The sequence below is a fragment of the Dermacentor variabilis genome, chromosome 3 (genome assembly GCF_050947875.1).
Source record: "Dermacentor variabilis isolate Ectoservices chromosome 3, ASM5094787v1, whole genome shotgun sequence".
Taxonomy (NCBI): domain Eukaryota; kingdom Metazoa; phylum Arthropoda; class Arachnida; order Ixodida; family Ixodidae; genus Dermacentor; species Dermacentor variabilis.
The window spans coordinates 133,320,339-133,341,908 of NC_134570.1; the positions used below are offsets into that span (position 1 = coordinate 133,320,339).

The 21,570-nt window shown below is 45.2% G+C and overlaps 1 protein-coding gene across 1 annotated transcript in view; it reads right to left on the reverse strand.

The window, feature by feature from the left end:
* The window catches only part of LOC142576295 (putative oxidoreductase TM_0325), a 389,068-nt gene extending 369,301 nt beyond the window's left edge, over window positions 1–19,767 (reverse strand). Inside the window, exons 1-2 of the mRNA XM_075686351.1 lie at window positions 19,587–19,767; window positions 2,265–2,404 (exon numbers count right to left, since the gene is read on the reverse strand). Coding sequence (XP_075542466.1) covers window positions 2,265–2,404; window positions 19,587–19,623 — 177 coding nt within the window. The 5' untranslated portion in view covers window positions 19,624–19,767. The remainder of the gene's footprint in view (window positions 1–2,264; window positions 2,405–19,586) is intronic.
* Between the last annotated feature and the right edge of the window lie 1,803 nt (window positions 19,768–21,570).

Sequence of the window (21,570 nt, forward strand, 5' to 3'; positions counted from 1 at the left end):
AAATGCACTGTGCGAGCGAATAATTTGGTTCAGTGTTTAGATACTCTGGGGAATACTCGGTGCATACTCCGTACATTAATCGTATGCTCTGGACTGAGCCGTCAAGTTGCTTAGCGCACCATGAGTACATTTTGAGGCTGGTGCCTTGGCAGGGACGACATGCCGTAACTCATGGATGATTTAATAAAAAATCTAATCTACATGGTGCACACTATCAAACCTATCAAATCCCGCTGAGCACTCACACTGTCACCTTATCAGTTTCTAGCGCTAATTGGAAGGCGCATTTATTCTAAGCGTTATAATTCGAAAGGAGCGTGCTACCATCACTAACACGAACATTGTTGAGTGTACCTTTCTATACTGCAACAAGTTGTAATGCGCGTTGTACGACTGTACTTGTATTGATCTACCATCACTGTGAATATTTCATCGGAATAAAGTTACTTTCGGCACTGTGGATGCGTCCTTCTATAGTTGGTGTATCTGTTTATGTCGTGTGACCATTCAAAACAGAGAACCTTAATCTCACGATTTAGGTTACTTGGAAATTAAAAGAAAAATAAACGCAGATAAGCGCTTAATTCTTCAGAAAAATAATCAAGGCTGAAATACATTCGCTGAATTCGGTCAAAAACACCGAAAACAAGGAACTCTGTGATGAACACCATCGTGAAGCGCGCCGAACAAGTTTTGACCGAGTGAGATTCTTTAATGGGAATCTAACGCCGAGCACATAAGGGTTGTTTAGTTGCGCCCATCGGAACGTGGCTTCATGGGCCAATAGAGAACCTGCCAGCTCATGGAGGGAGCCCTGGTCATTCAGCCAGAAAGTCGAGTCATGATCACAAGTAGAGCTGCAGGTTGCGCGCTTCTTGTTATGATTATGTAATTACCTTATTCGTCATACTAACTTCATATTCTCCAACTGCCTTTCTGATTCTTTTTCATTTCTGCGCAATGTGCTGCTAAGAAGAAGTAAACATTTCTCCTAAAAACTGCGCTACTTCATGCCTCGTTTCGTCATCCTGACGAATAGCAAAATACATTTTCCAAGCTTTCGTTCCTTTCTAGGAAAACCTTAAAAATATGAGTGTGTGGAGAGCTAATCGCAAGTCAAAGATTTAAGAGCACGGCGGCTGACTTCACAGTAGGCGATGATACTTTTATGAGTATGAAGCGCACCGTAAAAGTTAATCAAACGCCATTCTATTTGTTTCGAGTGAATGCCCTCAAAGCGAAGTAAGTCACATGCTACTTTGTCATCAGCCTATCCTATGTACAGTCGGCGTCACCCTTGTGTAGAGCGTGCGAATGTCGGCCGCCGGGCCCTCCGCAGCCTGCCAGCGACGTCTAACGGTAGTGGCTGGGCCCGAGTTTAGATGCGCCTGCCGCGCGTGCCCAGGCGCTTTTTATCTCGAGCCAGCAGCTACCTTTAGGCCTTGCTGGCTGGCTGGCTGCGGACCGGCCCGGCGGCCCCCATTTCGGCGCTCTACACAAGGGTGACACCGACTGTACATTGCAGAGCGACGGTCTTGCCCAACGACCTACAGACACCCCGGTCTCGCGTTAACCGACAGAATTCCATGCCTGTAAATTTCCCTGGCTCACGATATCACTTATACTTAGTCGCACGGAGACGTCTTTCGCCCGCTCCAATGCCACTGGGGCGAACGGTCTAGGATAAGTATTATAGTCTTGTGATTTTTCAAGAGACGAGCTTTTCGTTACAGAAATGTATTTTTGTCGTGCTATTGGAGGTTACTTATGTTCCTGACGATTAGTAAATTCATACCTATTTTGCCTCTAGAGGCCCTCAGTCATCTTTTGCAAGGTACATCCTGTATCGATCAACAGAACACTATCACCATAAAACTGCATATTTTGTGACGTCACGCAAAATATTACACCTCATCTTTCCTAAACTAGGACCTTCAGTATCCTTTGCAATCACGAAGCAAAAATAATGAAGAAAACTTTTTTGACGTCCTTGTTAACTGGTATTTCCTCGGTTTCCTTGTTTTAGCATCTTTGTAGGTATAGTGTATCTGTAGCAGAATTGTGATACGGTTTAACAAGGAACCCCGATCGTTACTCTTTAAACATACAGAGGTTCTGCTTTGTTGATTTTAAGCCTACAATCACAGTTGCGATAATATCAGCCAATATTGAAGTTGGTGTGGATGCGATCTGGACAGTTCTCCAAGCGCCGGTTTCGTGATCTGCATGAATAAATGTTCAGCTCGGCACCGCAGGCTACTTGCCTTGTCCCGAGGAAGCCCCTGTGCGCAGCAAGCCTCGGCCACTCTCTCCAGATTCTCGGTGTTCCGCCCAGTGAGGGAGAGCCAGCAGCCAAGCGAAGCAAAATGCTTCGCCGTGCATTCGCCAATGCCCGCCGAGGCGCCTGTCGCTCGCAAAGAAACAGCACAATGCGAGAAACGTTACTCTAACAAAACTTCAATATGATAAGGCTACACAAACAAGCTCTAGCATAAACTAAATTATACGCAACACCTTGTGTATGAGCGTCTTTAATATGTGGTTGTGTTCTTAAAACTATGCAACGTAACTTGCCTTATATGACCGTGAAAATCGATAATCATTATAGCACACTTGAACACTTCGGCACCTTGGCTAAATATTAGTAGGCGTACATCATAAAGAGCGCAAGCTGCGACAGAAGCCCTAAAAGCCTGTAGTGATTTCGAAATCTCCCATTTTTTCTCCCTTGCCATGTTGTGTGCGTACGTGCAAAAATATTATGGGGTTTTACGTCCCAAAACCACTTTCTGATTATGAGGCGCGCCGTAGTGGAGGACTGCAGAAATTTCGACCACGTGGGGTTCTTTAACGTGCACCTACATCTAAGTACACGGGTGATTTCGCATTTCGCCCCCATGGAAATGCGGCCGCCGTGGCCGGGTTGCGTTGCATATGTGCACATGCGACTGATGTGGTGAAGCTAGTTTTCGGGACCAGCATGGTTTCTCCGCGATGACGTGTGTATAAAATGAACAAGTTTGGTATTTGTCACCGCACATGCGGAAGGCAATTGCCTGAAGCTACCGTGAACCTTTATAAAGCATAACAACAACCACTCTCAAAAGGGCATTTCGGCATTTGTTTCTGCCTCTTGTTTCCAATAAAACAATTGGTGAAAGCCAAACCTTCAATGTTGAAACCGATGGCGCTTAGATAAGGAATGTACTAAGAGTACCGCGTGAGATACTGAGGCCGACCGAGCGCATTATTTCGAAACGCGTGAACAACTAAAGAAGAAGCTAAAGATTAAATGTGACAATAATGAATATGTACTTGTGAAAGCGATGAAGTCCACAATTGGCGCTCACCCGCGTACTTCTATAATGTTGCCGCGCATCCGGTTCAGCGCATGGGCTTTCGTGTGAAAGTGGAATGGTTTGCGCATAGAGCTCATTGATGGTAATATGACTTCTGCGTAGATAGTTGCGGATTTCCAGGCCTTGTATAATGTGCAGGCCTTGTACTTGTATAATCTTCAGCCAAAGTGGTGCCACGCCAATCTTGGGGAGGTCGTTATGATGCTGTTTCAGCGGGTGTTTGTAAGCACGGAGCTGTTCACTATACGCTCGAAGTATTAAGGCAGACGTGCCAACTCGAGATCACGCGTGTTGCGAAAATCTGTTTTAAGGGAGAGGCGATCCCCGCTGATATCGAGCTCGAACACATTCGACGAGCAGTAGGCCGATTGATTCAAAAACCAATTCAATGCATTCAGTGACTGAAGATCGGACACTTCAGTATACAAACTTGGTGGTGTGCGTGTCCGGTCATTTGAACTGAAAAGAGTTCGCACTGCTGGAGGGGCTGTGCAACTCGAGCAGTGCGAACTGGTTGTCGAATAACCACGCTCGAATTAAAGACGAGTTGGTGATTGTATTAGAAACGGCCATAGTAGATTTTGGCAACAGTGAAGCAGCTGAAATTGGCAAACGTCGACGCTGTCGCTATCGATGCCTCTCGGACAAGATACGGTGGCTGCGAATCCAATAATGCCATTCCAAAAAAAAGAAACTTTTATTTCAAGTGTTTGAAGGTGTCATCCTGGTGCAATGATACCGAGAGTCCGATAAAATGTCGTTAAGACACAAACATGAAATGAGGTAAAAGAAAAGTTGTAGTTTCTGCCGAAAGGTGGAGTATTGATTGCGATAGCAAGCTATTACCTATACGAAACAAGGTTAGTAGTTTTATCAGCTTTATAACATGCTGTGAACATTCGCCTTACTAACAACATTAAGTATGCCAAACAAACACTGTGTCATGCGCACACAGGCAAAAACGAACACATCTCACTCGATGTCCACAAACACTCCCTGTCAGAGCGCGGGCGTGATGAAGGGTGCCAGCAGCGGCGGGAGAACTTGCCTTCGGGGCTGCCTCTCGCGGAAACGCGAACTAGGCGCGCGAGAAGCCAGCGTACACAAAGCGACAGATACCTCGGTCACCCAGCATTCGAGCTTGGTTACCTCCAAGATAATGCACACGCGGTCGCGCTCAGCCGTGCCATGTGCAGCCACAGCGACAGTAGAAGGGGACATGCAAACTAACGTAATTTTCTTCTTTTCCACCCCCTACCTCCTCCCGCGCACACGTCTATCCGCTCCGCCCAGCCCTCGCGCGCGCGAGACGACGCCGCTGCGTCAAGCCACCGTCCTTTTCGACTGACGATCAGACGTTTTCCCTCTTCCGCACACCATACGGTGCGCGGCTGCGATGGTATCGCACTTGGACTTTATACGAAACCACGACGACTCCGAAGACGACGGTGAAAATTGGGTTGGGGTGCCCGTATCTTTGCTATAGCAAGGATAAGGGGAAAGCTAAGTTTAATGCGTGGCCAAATACGCATCCACAAATATACGCGGAAACGGCCGTGGCACGTTCTTGATAAGGTGTCCGATTGGTCGCATGAGCTGTTCTGGAGTATTGCGATCAGGGCGTTTCCCTTTTGTTCACCATCCTCAGACACAAAAAGCGCTTGGCGTCAAATCCGAAGAGCGCAACGGCCACTTTATGCCGACTACGAGGACTAAATCACTCATCATGAAAACTGTTGTTCAGCCGCGATGACATTCAAGGGATGGTGGTGTGCGGCTTCCTGATAATTTATCGCTTAAAGCTATACAGGTACCTCAATCTTCAACACGATCAAGTACAGTTCTGCATGCCTTGTAACATGCAGGATAGTCAATCCCGCCAATTGGGTTGATGTCCTGAGTGACCGAACGACACTGTCACAGTTGGTCGACGTCGCATTCGAGTATTTAGCATCAGCAAGCGAGTATAATTATTTGTGGGCCTGACCGACCGATTCAGGAAGTAGAGCACTTTACTTGATCACATTCGTGCAATTTAGTTTAACTATGCCTAGCAGGAACGCGGACGAGCCTGGAATGAATTTACGTAGACAAACTTTGCTGTTCGCAAAAACAAAAAGCTGACCTGGTGAGACGAAAAGTCCTTCTTGCTCGAAACATTTATAAAACCCTTGCCTTAGTGTTCGCACGTAGTCTACGAGAGAACTCGCTCCAGTACTGCTCTGTACAATCTCTAAGCACTGAACAATATTGCCAATGCATAATATTATGTCGTGAGTGACCAGCACAGTAAGTTAAATTAGGCGTGCGTCCGGATATAACTCAGCGAATGTTACCTTAAGATAACTGAACAAGAAAGGACGTCAAATGGGGGCTACGACTCGCCTCTGACTCCTTGATTAATAGTGCTTCCGTAAAATGCGAAAATCTCTTTTTGAATAAAACAGTATCAGACTCACTTGTTTAATTTTTTAAACAGCGCCGTTTCGCCGGAACAGCGAAGTATTGATTGGTATAACAAATTATTACACCGCTATACGAAGTAAGGTTATTAGGTTTATCGGCCCTACGAACAGCTGTAAACATCTCACTCGGTGACCGCGGACAGTGGCGTAGGCAGAAATTTCGTTTGGAAGGGGCTCACGTTGAAGCTCGGCCTCCTCCTTATCGAGTTTGTCAAGGAATCAAATACATGAATAACTGCATTACCATTGCCATAAATGCTGAAAACGAATTCTTGAACGCTACGCACTGTCAAGACAAGTAAAATATGTAGTTCTTTATACAAGAACATACTCGTATGTGTCAAAAATTGCGCCCGAAATAACTGATATCAATGGTTCCACGTTTTCTGTCCATTTGAAAAGTACAGAAAATATCACACGCACTGATAAAATATATCAGTTCGAAACCAGCAAAGCAGTGCATGTTGCTGATATGAAAAACGTAAAGGCCATGAAATGAAGAAGTTGAAGACAAATATTTTCATCAACCTTTGACATTAATGCACTTTGCTTACATTTTCGCGCATGTGCAATGGCCAGTGAAAACTCTCAATGACGCTTTCCTTTGATCCAATGTATTGCGCAGTAGAACCTGTCACCGGTCGCGTACTGTGAGTAACTGTACTAAAATTATAGCCTCTACAGAGTGAATATATAAAAAGCAGAAGTTCTGCAACTTATACGAGGACGACGCAAATGAAAGTGAGCCAATAGGAATGTTGGACTAGTGGGGTACTTTATTTAAAAGTAGCCTCCGTGAGCATTTAGGCATTTGTCCCACTGAATAACGAGACGCGTGATTCCCGTCTCATAAAATTCCTTGGATGGTTGCTTCTAAAAGTCTGTACCTGACTCTCACATTATCGTCCAAGACGAATTCAGGTTCCCGTGATCTATTTCTTCAATTGTCCCAAAATACAGAAGTCCCAAGGCCACAAGTTTGGGATGTATGGCGGATGCTGCAGTGTTTCCCACTTGAACTTTGCCAGTTTCGTGTTAACCACATCAGCGAGGTGGGGACGGGCATTGTCGTGGAGCAAGATATCCCCATTCGTAAATTTTCCACGTCGCTTGTTCTTGATTGTGGCACGCAGCCGACTCGGCGTTTCACAATATCGGAAACGATTGACAGTCTCTGCAGGTTTAGCAAATGGATCAGTAATGGCCCCTGACGATCGAAAAAAAAGTCAGCAACACCTTTCAGCATTGCCATTTGTTGGGCGTGTTGGTAAACTGAAAGCATATTTAGCGCCAGCAAACAAGGACGGGTGGGAGGCGACACCACAATGCGCTAACTTCAACACCTTGATTTTCAGGAAATACACTTATATAACCCATGCACAGTGGCGCCACCTCATCCACATGTTAACCGCCCAAAAAGCTGTCTCCTTACCTAACAAGTCGACCGAAGGGGCAATAAAAAAGATGAAGATAAAAAAGATAAAAAAGATAAAAATATCTAGATAAAAAAGATAAAAAAAGATAAAAGAAATGAAGTCATTAGGTTACTAAGGAGAATTACCAATAGACACAGAGGCTTTGGAGAAGACAGCGCTTTGAGGCTAATACACGCCTTTGCTCTCTGTCACTTCACTTATGTGGCTGGATTATTCAAATGCAAGCAGGCAGAACTTAACAAACTTGATATGATGCTCAGGAATCTCGTTAAGGTGGCCCTAGGGATACCGAGTAACGCTGCAACCGACAAACTCATGAGTCTAGGGGTGCACAACACAATGGAAGAAATCGCGGAGGCCCAGCAGCTAGCGCAACACGAAACACGAAACGAGCTGGCAGGAACATATTACAGGCAATAGGTGCAGAACTGCATACATCAAGGAGCCCAATAGGGGCTGAAGTAGAATAAAGGACTGAAGTTAGGAACAAGATCAGAACCAACCCTCTTTTCAAAAACAGGCATCCAGAGTATAATGTCGAAAGGAGAAAGGCAAGAGCTAAAGCACTCTTGCAGGGAATAGAGAAGCAGAACCAACTGGCAGCTATAGTTGATGTTGCCTGGGTGAAAGGTAAAGAAGCATATACGGCCATTGTATCAAATTATCAAGGGAAGGTGCAAGACGCTCTCACTATTTTTACCAAAGACCCCATGGTGGCGGAACAAGCGGAAATTGCTCTAGCCATCAGGAGTAATAAGTGGACCTGCATTTACAGTGATTCGAAATCCGCTGTAAAGTGTTTTGATAAAGGCTACGTAGCTGGAGTTGCAGCTAAACTTCTTGAAAAGATTGAGATTATGAGAACTGAAATCCAATGGTTTCCTGCGCATATGGGGGAAGTGGACGAAACTCGGGTAAACTTCAATGAGGTTGCGCATGACTTGGCACGAGGAATTGCTAACCGTGACAGTCACAACCGAGCCGTTCACCATCAAGCCAGGGAATCTAGAGATAATTTAATAACATACAATGATGTTACCAAACATTATTATTTGGGACCCAGACAATTCCCATTGCCTCATTCAAAACTGAACAGGGCTCAGGCAGTCTCACTGCGCTTATTGCAAGCGGGTACACATCCCACACCGTACACCATTAATAAAATATATCCAGAAAGGGAGATTAAAATGGGCTGCAACGATTGCAATGGCATCATTGGAATCAGACAAGTGCTGGCGGGGTGTCCCGCGACTCTCCCCAACCTCGTTGAAGAATGGACAGAGTGGGAGAAAAGGATTCAAAACCCATTGATTTACGACCAACTAAGGGCAGTCCAGAGGGCCCATGATGTCGCTGAAAGGCTTGGCCTGACAGTGCCAACGTGGGTGCGGCCCGCCTTGGCTCAAGAAGTTGAGCCTTCGGACCTCATTACAATAAAAGTTTTCACACACACACACTGAAGACTGAGCCACTATCCTCAGCTCACCCGTGCCATCCCCCACATACTTTCACTCACACATGCATCATGCCACGTGGGTTCACGATGTTATCGCCCTGGCACTTTATACGGAACGTGAGGGAGACGACGACGGTAGGAATGCGCCTGAAGTGCCCACATAATTGCTAGCGCAATAGTACAGTATGAGCACCTTGCAATTGAAGCGTCGCGTGTCCATTTTTTCCCGCAAAAGAAGAAGCGGTAAGAAAATTGAACTTTGATTATGCGACAATTAGCTGCGCCCCAACAATGTCGTTACTTTTTCTTTTGTTAGCCGGTGGCACCGAAATGAAAAAAAAAAGAAACCTGAAGGAAAGCATGTTGACCACAGTCCTATGCCTACTTTATGCACCCACCGATGGAATATCAAAGGAAACGTGAGACGCTTGGCCCACAGCGAGCCATACGCATACTGCTCGGTATGCAACACCGGCGAGACGACTTTCCATAGAGGTTGAGCTCAAGCGAACGCGTTGAATTCCGTCGAGTCCCCACAGTAACGGCAGCGAGCGACCATTGTTTCTTTTACTCGTCCGCTAGCCAGAAAATGTACAATACTTTGGCGGGCGAAACTCTACTCGGCCAGATTAAAACGAACGTGCACCGCTGTGCGCCGCGCGGTGGTCCGGGCAACAGGAGAAAAACGGATGCCCTCTGGCTGGCTCTGGCAGCCCGCGGGTAAAGAGAGCTCGAGAATCGAAGAGGCTCAATGTGTCCTCGCGAATAAAAGTCAAAGTAGAAAAATAAATAAGAACGTAGTTGCCTTTGCTGGCTTCAGTGTCTTCAGATAGATGCTTTGGTGCAGGTTAAAAAAAAAACGTTCATATACTTTTCTCTGACAAGACGGCACAAATGAACCATCACAACGCTTCGTCTCATCGGACTTCACTGTGTGCTTTGTCAACTGATCTGATAGTATGTTGATTTGGCTTGTCTCCTTATACGGTCCAATGTACGACTTTGGAAAAGTGAAGGCACCTTTGGAGTCATAGGTTTGGAGCTTTGGAGTCAAGCCACAAAGTTCCGGAATTTAAAATGTAAAGCACAACTTTCGAAATGTCAATTCACCTTTCGCGTAAGAAGTTTATTGGTAATGTATACCCATAAAATTTCGAAATTCTAATCCACGCGCTCCTCAGATTCCGCGGCATCCGCGGAATCTGAAGAGCGCGTGGCCGAATGTTTACGGCCTTTGCAATAAATTAGGTATACTAGCAACCTTACACCCGCCGTGGTTGCTTAGGGGCTGTGGTGTTGGGCTGCTAAGCACGAGGTCGCGGGACTAATATCCGGCCATGGTGGCTTCATTTCGATGAGGGCACAATGCAAAAACACCCGTGTACTTAGATTTTGGTGCACGTTAAAGAACCTCAGGTGGTCCAAATTATTCCGGAGTCCCCAACTAGGGCGTAGTTTAGGCACGTTAAACTGGACTTCTTTTTTTTTAAATCACAGCGCTCTATAGCACGACAAGTGTGTCTACGAGCTACCCAAAATTTAGCTTTTTGCCCTGGCAGAACTAGAAGCGCCACCGAGGTCAAACTTAGGGAACATAAGTGGAACACTACTGCACATTTATGACACAGCGTTTATGACGGTAGCGTTTGCGATACATTTTTTAAAATGTTTATCGAATTTGCTTATGTTTATAAAATGTTTATCGAATTGTCATGTCACACTGGGAGCTATCGCGGGTTTTGCGACGTCGCATGACAGACACGCGAAGTGGGGGTTGTCCAAAAAAGTTTTCACCAATCTTGCAGGGCTGATTGCCGAATTGGAATAGAAAACTTTGGAATAGTTTTACGTAATACCGCTCTTAAAGACGTTGCGTGTCACACAGGTAAAGTTGGTGTTGTCCGAAATATTGGCCCACACGTGGAAGCCTAATGACAGAAATGAATAGAAGCTGCTTGCGATAGCTTTACGTATACAGCACCTAAGGTTTGAAACGAACCAGTCATATACCTGCAACGCTTTAAAGGATGCTTTTTAATTACAGTGAACTGAAGCTCTTCCATCTGTTCCAAAGATTCAGCTGCGCTCTAGATTGCGCTGTACTTCTGCAAAGTCCCACAACTCTGGTGTATTTCTGAAATATGCCACCATTGCGCTCGCCATTATAGACTTGCGCTCTCTTGCGTTATCGTCTATCTTCCTCTTTTTGCCCTACCCAGTGCGGTATAGTGAACCGGATATTTCAGCATGGTTAGAAATGAAGTTGTGCAAGCTTTCTTCACAGGTTAGGACTAGGTGTGGTGTTCAATCGGCCCCACCTACACCTTGTTGGCCTTGCAGACAGTCCGCACTGCCAGCAGTACGAGGTACTCTAAACAGCAGAACACGTCTTGTGCACTTATCTATGACTTGGTGTGCAAAGAAAGTCACGGGTAAAACATTTGGTCAAGTTTACCGATAAACCTTTGTCTGAAAAGGTTCTATTGGTACCATGACAGTATTCTTGTCAGTGTGATTTTGTAAAAGCTCCAATGAAGTTTTTGCAACAAAGCTGTCGATATTTTAGGCCTTGAAGCGACTTTGCTGCTCATGTCGACTCACCAAGATATTCACTCTCATCATGAACATCACTGTCACTATCACTCCCTTTTTACTCCCGTCACATTTCGCCAATGCTGAGTAGCAAGTCAGAACTTTGATTTAGGCGAACTTCCCAGCTTTTCTACCAAAATAAGTACCTCTCTCTCCCAGCCTTTCCCTATATACCCTGTTTCTCTTTCCTTAGCATAGCATCAAGTAAACAAATATCGGGTAACGGAATTCCACTAGGAAATCATTCGCGAGAACCACTTTGCTTATCAGCTTGCTTGACGGGACAAGTTCAACTTGAATGCTGGATGGACCCTGAAGATCCTTGCCAGAGCTCCGTTTTCTCCGAGATCGCAGGGAATGAGAACTGTTAATTTGTCAAGGCGGTATTACCACAGGACAGGTTACGAGGCCAGTCTTTTTCCTTCGGCAAATATTTCCAATCCCAAGTTTACTTTGCGTTCGTATAGAGAACCTACATAAAAGGCCCTTGCGGCTGGCGGAGCGTAACTTACCTGTACACAGTTGACGAAGTTCTCAAACCACAAAATTTCTCAATACAGGAAATGAAAAATATTACGTAGGCGCTATGCATGCAACTAAATATTATTATTGAATGACGCCTTAACTACGCAAAATATATCGTGGTACACGCATTACTGGGACGAAAGCGACTCCATAACAAATTACATATATCTGTAGATGGCCCTCATCATGATAATAGTAACAGAGCACACTGTTCTGAAAATTATGTAATTGAGTTTTCTGAAGTAATGCCTAATTGTATTTGCAAACCACTTTGCGCGCAAAACATTGTGAGACGGATATGCGGTATGATTGGTGGGACATCATTATGTCAGTCTCTGATTATAAAGAGTACGGATGATGGAAACTTGAATGTTTCTACAGGATGAATTAACAGCTGTCGTGCTTATAAACGTCTATGTTAATATCTTGCCGGGGATAATCACTGATCTTCATATCCTACATACCATTGTTGAATTTAATGCCATCTTGAGACTTTCACAAAGCGCACATGAAGTGTCCATCTTGAGAATGACGCGGAAAGCGAATGTTCGCGACCCATTAGTTGCTGCCTAAATATTGTATGTTTACTACCTACAATACATTTCAGCACGTTCATGACTCGACGTATAGTGTTAAGAAATAAACAGAGCTCCTTACACTACAACCTAGAGTAAAATCTGGCGCCACCGTCTATGCGAGTTTCCAGAAGGGCACTGTAAAGCCTTCAGAATCCCATGGTTTGAGTTCCTGAGACTGTCTCGATTGTGGCTAGGCCTAATACATGATTAAGGCTGGACAATGATGTACTGGGATGGACCGGTGTAACGTCAGCATAGCTAAATAATGCGAGAACCGTGGTCGCTTTTTGAGATGACGCCACGAAACAGTCACGGCGAACGACTGGTGAGCCTAGCGCGCGCCATTTGGCCAAAGCTTTCTGCATTTCGAAACAAAAACGCACTGCAGACACAAATAGAGCTATTATATTTACCAATAAATGAATAAAACAAAGCCTTTGCGTAAAACACTCACACCGTCTAAACTTGCAAGTTTCCAGGCATAAGTCAATTTTCTGAGCGTTTGCTTAGTGTTTCAGTTGCGGAAGAAAAGCAAATGCTCCTCTGCCTTTACAAGCACACACTTTCCACGGTTTTCAACGAGGTCCCATCCCTTGTGATGCAACCTTATGTCTTGCTTAACAAAGAAAGCTTGCGACATATTTCAAATAAAGCACGGAACGTGCCCGCATGCATCCTGCGATTGCATTGATGCATTGCTCTCAAAGCTCTCTTGCATGAGTGAACAGTGCGTTTCCCCGTACGTGCGGCTGCTTCAGAAGTGACCCGGCAGTGGCGCTGACACTGGGTGCCCAATTTACACCAGCGATGTGGTTCCATCGCGGTGGTTCGTTATAGCCAGAAGCCGACAAGATAAGTAAATATCAAGGTAAAATCGCTGTTGGTTCATATTGACACGTTGGAGAGGACTGCAGCTGCGTCGCACGAGGCTGTACGTCAGTGCTGCTTTAAATGTCGCGGGTTATCTTTACGACTACCATACAGCGATTGCGTAACAAGTAGGACGTTAGAAGCTGTTCAACTGAACGTTTTTTTTTTTGCAGCACTTCATAGCTTTCCCGTTACATGCATTGAGCTAAGCTTATTACTTCCGACATTGGCTAATGAATGTTTCACTAATTGTGAGATTATGCAGACTGGAAGAACTAATGCGACTTGCAGCATACAATAGCCTCAACCGGCACTTGGCCGCTTCCTCCCAGAGAGCTTAGGCGAAATTTTAGAACTCTGGGCACAGTTAGCAGTGAACTCCTGTATAAAACAAGATTGTGATTTTTCAGCTACATTTCAGGCGGCTCGACTTGCCCGAGTACGGTGTGCAGCGCGCTGCAGTAACCCTTCGCCCGTGTCGCCATTCGACGGCGGCCTATCGACGCTGGATGGGAGCGGTGAAGAAATAGGCAAGACTCTGCCCCCGAAATACGACCAACACTACGGAATAATTGTGGAGCAGTTACCCGATTTCAAAAGCTCGTTACATGCAGCGGAACATGATACAACAAATGCATATTTTGCTTACTGCAGCAGCAAATATTATGCGTAGTTATCGCATGTATTGCGCTCTATTTATTCGTATTTATTGACCCTGATAGGGTGAAAATGTTCACATGAAAGCGATGCTTTCTTTGAGAACTTTTTCGGAAGCGTACGCGCTGGGATCTGCGGCTGCCTTGTTACATAGCTCACACACAGGGCAGCACTCATTCAAAGAATCGGTTGATGTACATAGCCGGCTATGCTACCCGCATATTGTCCCCGTGATGGGCTCTGTTGTCTAGGGAATAAGGCAATCAAACCGGAAGTGGGACATCAAGTGCGTAATTATTTTTAATAAAGTGAAACGTTATATTCCTTACTCCTGGCAGCGTTCGCCCATTTGCTTCGTCAAGTGCTCGTCTAGTAAAATTGGCGTATGCTGGAGACGGTGTAATGGCAAACTCAACCGGTTACTCAGAAACTGTTACAAGAAATTGTCCGATCCCTGAGACAGTCTAATCCATCGCCATGTGGGTCACGTGACTCGCGTGGTCTAGTCCTGTTGCCATGGGCGGCGTGTAATTGCTATGCTGCAAAACGGGGTGCAGAACGTGAACCGTCCGATCATATTTAATTAACCCTTTCACGGAGGCTTCCCATCACAAAATTTGCAGAATGGGTGGGGGATCTGCATAATTTTATGCTAATTATGTTAGTCGTGACGCTTTCGTTTCCAGGAGCGCTATAACGTAAAAACATTCCAAACTTGTTTATTCCAAATCTGCAATCAAACCTCCTCGAGTGGTCAAAAACTTCTTTGGACCACCCCACTTCACCTGTCTGTCAAGTGACATCACGAAAACCGCGATAGCTCCCCGTCTTACATGACGTGTGCACATTGATTATGCATGCTTTGACCAAACAAAAGAAAAATAGTTATCGCCACCCTTCAGTCAATTCGATAAGACAAGACTCTCAGTGTAGGCAATGATATTCGTTTTCCAAGCAAACAAAAGTGACCTCCAATGAACAAGGAGAGCGTTTTATTGGTCTGTTTAGACCACCCTGCGGGTCACCACCAATGCTTTCGTAAGCTGTTACGCAAATTTGATGACAGCAGATTGGAATTAAAAAATATAAAAATAGTTTTACGCTATAGGACCCCAGATGAGAGTTTGTCATCGTTATTATTCTCCATTACCAGTTTCCGTAATATCAGGTGCTGGGACAGCTAATTCTCGGAATGTTCGCGCATGCGGCATGCGGCATGCGCTTCCGAAGAACCACGAATAGGTACCCTTGCTTTGGTAGCTTGACACCCACTGCTATCGCTGTATATTACTCAGAGATGTTTGCAAAAGGGTGGTTGTGATCAGAAAAGGTTGCGCATGATGAAAAATTGCTCTAGTACAACCGTTACCGGGTATCTCCTCGCTTGGCGCCAGACTGCTCAGACTGATCAGGTGTCGCAGAAACCGCGTTTGCTTCCATTGGGTCTGCTAACGGCGAAAATAGGCATAGTGGACTTTGCCGCTCGTGTCCTGCTGCTGAAGCAGACCAAAACAGCTTTTTCGTACATCTTGCAGCAATCGTTGAAAGGTTGGCGATGTCGGAATCCATCAACGAACGAGTGGAATCTGTTAAACTCGTTTGCAGAAATTGTTGCAACTACAATGAAATAGAACCGATGCAGGCCAAGGTTAAGGAGTACCGGTTGACAACTGAGCTTTTTTTGCCCCCAAAAATATGACTTGCTATTGGTCGATTTGGTGACACCTCAGTATACCGCTGCAGCGTTGCCTTCCCATGTTTCGTCCCTTGAGAAACAGGTGTCGTCTCAAGCCTCTGCCATGCACGGCTGTCATGCTATTCAATCGAACTAAATAGTAAAGCCGATCCCTAATTCTAGAGCCGCGCGGCTTTCGCACAAATCCGGATGAAAATCTTGTCGCTTTTACGTCTTATTTGGCCACCAAAGATGAAATCAGTCCCCATCAGCACACTCAGGTCTTGGCAGGCCACCGTTCGCCTGTGAGCGGAGAGAAAGCACCCACAAGTCCTCAAATTTGCCTCGTCTTCCAGTCGCGATTCCTGGCTGCCTGATAGAAGTAGGCATTGAGTTCTGATCCAAAATGCTGGGGCTGCAGCTGTGTTCGTGGGGAATAACAGTGGACACAACAAGGAACTGTGGTCAGCCACGCGATCATTGCCCAAGAAAAAACAAAAAGCCTTCAGTTCTTGTGTGTCAAACGCGGTCGTATACCTATTCGCAAGGGAATGGTTTATCCAGCTATTCGCATTTCACATCTAAGTGATTTGTTTACGATTGATTGAGTACTTGCGGTTTTACATCTTGAACATCTAAATTACATGTCTATCGAGTATTCCAACTTCATAGACTTTGCTGAACTCAGTAGTAGTGTCTCGTCATCGAAAATTACAATTTTTTTATTTCATTCATGTCAATACAAGATACAATACAATATACAAGAATACGCAAGGACTGGGACAATTTTTACATGAGGACTATCCAAAACGCCTTTTCTCTCGGCATAACAGCCGAGGCGGTGGTGTGGCTATGTTAGTTGAGTATGTTTGGCCTAGTACACTTATTAGCGTGAAATATTTCTGTGCTGAATGGCCCCCTTTATACCTATCGGGTTCTTCTTTTTCTGTTACCCTTATTTGTCTTTATATACCTCTAAATCAGAGCGCATGCGAGTTTATTGATCAACTAAATGACACTTAAATTTCTTCAATAGCTGTTTGCATACTGTTGATACGAACATAAGCTTTGGAAGAAACAGAAGAATAATGTTGTAGACAACTTCAATGTTCTTGTGGATTTGAGAATATTAGCACCTATATGCTCTCCTATAACACGTGTGGAACTCCTCTGTTCTTCTATTTATCATCCTGCCCAGATAATGTCAATGTGCACAAAGAACCAATTCATGTACTTGCCTTTCTTATCGGACGTTTGCCTGAGCATTTTTTTTTGCAGCTGTCATTTTTTTATTACCAGCTTTCAACTTTAATTTAATAATAACGCACGTTGAGTTCACGGACAAGCGGATGTTTGTCGAGTCACCAAATAAAAAAGAAAAACTTTTTGGAGTCACTTCTTGCATCCTGTGGCAGAAATCGCGGTTTATGACTCTGGAGTGCGCCTATAACGTAAAACTATAATATATACACGTTTCTATTCCAATTCTGTAATCAGTTCTCAGCGATTGGTCAAAAACTTTTTTGGATCACCCCCACTTCAGCTGTCTGTCAAAAAATGTCACGAAAACCGCGATAGCTCCTCATCTTATATGACATGTACCCACTGATTACGCATGCTTTGACTGAACAAAAGAAAAATGTTTACTTCTCATTCGAAACCTTTCTGCCATTAGCCCTCTGCTATTGGTCAAAAGTTTTCAAGCTTCAGCCACTTCAGCTGGCTTTCAGGCGACGTCACAAAACCGCTAAAACTCACCATGTCAAAGCGACGTGTACGTGTTAAAGATGCATTAATATGCCGAACAAAACTGAATTTCCTTCTGAACATCCCCAGGCTGCCCTGATCCAAGGCAGCGGATGGCTTCATCCAATAGCTGAGGCACTGGTTACTCACACCTGCCGGATAGCATGGGTTTATTGGCGCATAATAAAATTGTTTACGTGGCCGTGTAACGTTTTCGAGCATATACGGCTCGATTACGACATCGTTCTGCCAATTCTTCTTTGCTGATCATCCGTTTTAGCGTCATTCTTCAGCTTCCGTTGCATACCGCCGCGATTTTAGACCAGCCACCGCAAACACAGGGAAAGCGGACCAACCGAAGATGCCGGCACCAGCCTTTCATCCAGTTATCGATTTGCAATGCGGTGGCTCAGCCCCGTCGAATCCATTTCCACTTGAGCGTGCTCCTCACTGCTTTTCAGTCAATTAGATTGAGACAAGCCTCGCATTGTAGGCAATGTTATTCGTTTTTAAAGCAAACAAAAGTGACCTTCAATGAACGAGGAGAGCGTTTGATTGGTCTGTTTAGACCACCCGGCGGGTTACCGCCCGATGCTTTGGTCGGCGGTTACGGAGATGTGATGTCAGGAGATTGAAATATAAACATATTAAAATAGGTTTACGCTATAGGGCCCCAGATGCAAGGTTGTCGTCGTTATTATTCCGCATTACGTTTGGCTATGTTTCCGAAATATCAGGTGCTGGCCCAGCTAATTCTCGGAATGTTCGCGCATGCGGCTTGTTATGACCAGCAGGTATATATCGCAAGTACAAGCTTGCTTTGCCGCTTCAAAGAAACTATGGGCGCTATAATGTAAAGCCATTTCAAACGTTTCTTTTCTAATTCTGCAATCAGCTCTCCGCGATTGGTCAAAAACTTTTTTTGAACCACCCCCACTTCGCGCGCCAGTCATGCAACGTGACGAAAACCGCGATGGGTCCTCCTCTGATATGACGCGTACATACTGAATATGCATCATTTGACCGGACAACAGAAACAGTTATTTCTGATTCCACGCCTTTTCGCCGTTAGCCCTTGGCTATCGGTCAAAAATTTTCGGGCTGCACCCACTTCACATGGCTGTCACGCGACGTCACAAAACCACGAAAGCTGACCTCGTCGAAGTGACGTGTACAAATTAAAGATGCTTTAATATGCCGAAAAAAACTGAACTTTTTGTCTGAATAGCCACAGGATGCCCCGCTTCGAAAGGAATGAAAGATGGCTGCCGCCGAAAGCACAGGCATAGGCTACTCGCCCCTGCCATAGGGCATGGGTTTACTCGCGTACAATAAAAATTTTTCCGTGGCATCGTAACATTTTCCAGCACTTTCCGCTCGTTTACGACGTCGCTGTGCCAGGTCTTGTTTGTGGAGGACCCGTTTTAGCGTCATTCTTAACCTTCCGTTGCATGCCGCCGCGATTTTTGATAAGCCAGCTCAATCTAAGGAAGTGCAAGCGGACCAGTCGCAGACGTCGGCAACAAGCCTCTCCATCCGGTTATCGACTTTCAGTGCAGTGTGTCGGCTCCATCGAATGCCTCTCCACCTGAGCGTGCCCCTCGCTTCTTGTCAGGCAATCAGATAAGACAAGCCGCTAGCTGTAGGCAATGTTATTCGTTTTTCAAGCAAACAAAAGTGCCCTCATATGAACGTGTAGAACGTTTCTTAGGTCTACTCAGACAACTCTGCGGGTCACCGCCGGATGCTTCCGTCGGTGGTCACGCCAATTTCATGCCAGGGGATTCGAGTAAAAACATGTTGGAATAGTTTTACGTTATAGGGCCCTATAGTTCGATAGGCGCACTTTTTTCTACCGAGTCCACGTGCTGTAATTTGTATGGCCGTTTAAACCTGGCTACTAAATAATGTCAATACTTAATTTAATTTGCTTTACAAGTCAACTACCAGCATGTCACAGTTTGATACATCTTCGTGATGAATTGAGAAATTACGATTATCTATCGCATTACCCTCCTTTTTAATGCTCCTCTCAGTGAAATATGGACGTGGTAGACATGCATACACAAACGCGTTATTAATTATGTGACTGGTTTTACATGAGCTATTGCACAGTGTTGCGTAGTATATTTGTGTCGTATGCCTTTTTCGAAATCTTGTACAGCGCGCTGCTGTGGTTATAGTAATTAATTACATGTTGCGTGCAAGTCATTATCAAAAAACATACCAGTTATGAGGGCCACTTTTCCTCTTAGTTCCGGCATTGTGTGCTAAAGTGGACGTCAGCTCTTGGAGTGGCACTAGATGCGCGGACGAAGCGACGCGTACGACTGGACCTCGCCACGTCGATTCAAGCGTTTGCGAGGAGTCCCTCTCATATATGGCATCGTGCAGCACCTCCACCGTTTTCCCCAGTGAGGCAACTGAGGGCAACGTATCCGCGGGGCCGTTCCGGCTCCACGCACACATGCTGTTCCGAAAGTTACGCTTCTAAGAGCACAGCTGTCGGCACTTTTCTTTATGCGGTTCGCGTGTTGTGTGTTGCAAGAGGTAGGCGGCGCATGTATCGACCTACGAAGACCAAAGGTTGCTGAAATCAAACGCAAATTTGAGTACAGACTCCTGAAATTCTTATAACAAGGGCAGTGTGATTATAAATGATGTAATTAAACATTAACCTTTCGCGTATATATGAGCGCTTGCCGCAGCGAAGTAGCCGCAGTGTCGGTGTGGCTAGCAACGCTGCGGGACAGGTTTCATTTCTGCGGAATAATTGTTTGTTATTCGTACGAACGTGTGCCTAAAATAGCGGGGATGATTTCATGCAGCGACTCGCGTTTCTTGTTAATGCCTCGTGTTCTCTTCCTCTCTTTAATTCGTTAGTGTTTGGGCTTGCTACGGTGCAGAATTTATTATTTTGCATTTTAAATTATCACTTCTTTCAGGAAAGCTCTTATATTCAGTTTAGGTTAACTAGACTGGCCAGAGGCGTATTATTTCCAAGCTCTTTTGTTGGGCCCCATTTAGCTCTTGCTACCTACTTATTCGATATTTGAAATTATAACGAAGGAAACATTTAATGGAGCAGAAAAAACTTGCCGCAGCATGAAATCAAGGACAAGATAACTTATCGTCGGACAAGAAAGGATGCATGCAGTGAGGGATAAGTGAAATAGTGTAATCAGCAATTTCGATGATATAGTAAAAGCAGCAGAAAAATTCTCTGCTGTCCTGTACAGTGTCCAAAGCAGCCACGGAACTATCACTGGTAGTGATGAACAGGGTAGAGAGGTTCCTTCTATATCTATCACTGAAGTGACAAGGGCCTTGCCAGACATGTCCGGGGGAAAGCAGCACGAGTAGATAAAGTGATTGTCGATTTAATCAAATATCTCTTTCGTTGAATTGGTTTGAGCTTCGGAAGAACCACGAATACGTCCCCTTGTTTTAGTAGCGTGTCACCCACTGGTATCGCTGTATTTTACTAAGAGATGTTTGTAAAAGGGTGGTTGCGATCCGCAAAGGTTGCGCATGATAAAAAATTGCTCTAGTGCAACAATTACCGGGTATCTGCTCGCTTTGGGCCAGACTGCTCAGACAGATCAGGTGTCGCAGAAACCGCGTTTGCTTCCATTGGCCCTGCTAGCGGCGAGAATAGGCATAGTGGACTTTGCCGCTCGTGTCCTGCTTCTCTAGCAGACCAAACCAGCTATTTCGTACATTTTGCTGCAATCGCTGAAGAATTGACGATGTCGGAATTCACCAACGAGCGAGTGGAATCTGTTCCACTCGTCGTTGCTATGGTTGCAGAGATTGTTGCTCCTACAATGAAATTGAACCGACGAAGGCCAAGGTTGAGGAGTACCGGTTGACGACTGAATTTTTTCCCCAAAAAGTATGACTTGCTATTGGTCGATTTGGTGACACCTCAATATACCGCTGCAGCGTTGTCTTCCACGGTTGCGTCCCTTGAGATACATGTGTCGTCTCAAGCCTCTGCCATGTACGGCTTTCATGCGATTTAAACATAACAAAACAATACAGCCGATCCTTAATTCTAGAGCCGCGCGGCTTTCCTACAAATCCGCAGGGAAATCTTGTCGCTTTTATGTCTTATTTAGCCAGCAAAGTTGAAATCACATCCCATGAGCACACTCAGGACTTGGCAGTGCACCGGTAGCCTGTGAGTGGAGGGAAAGCACCCCCAAGTC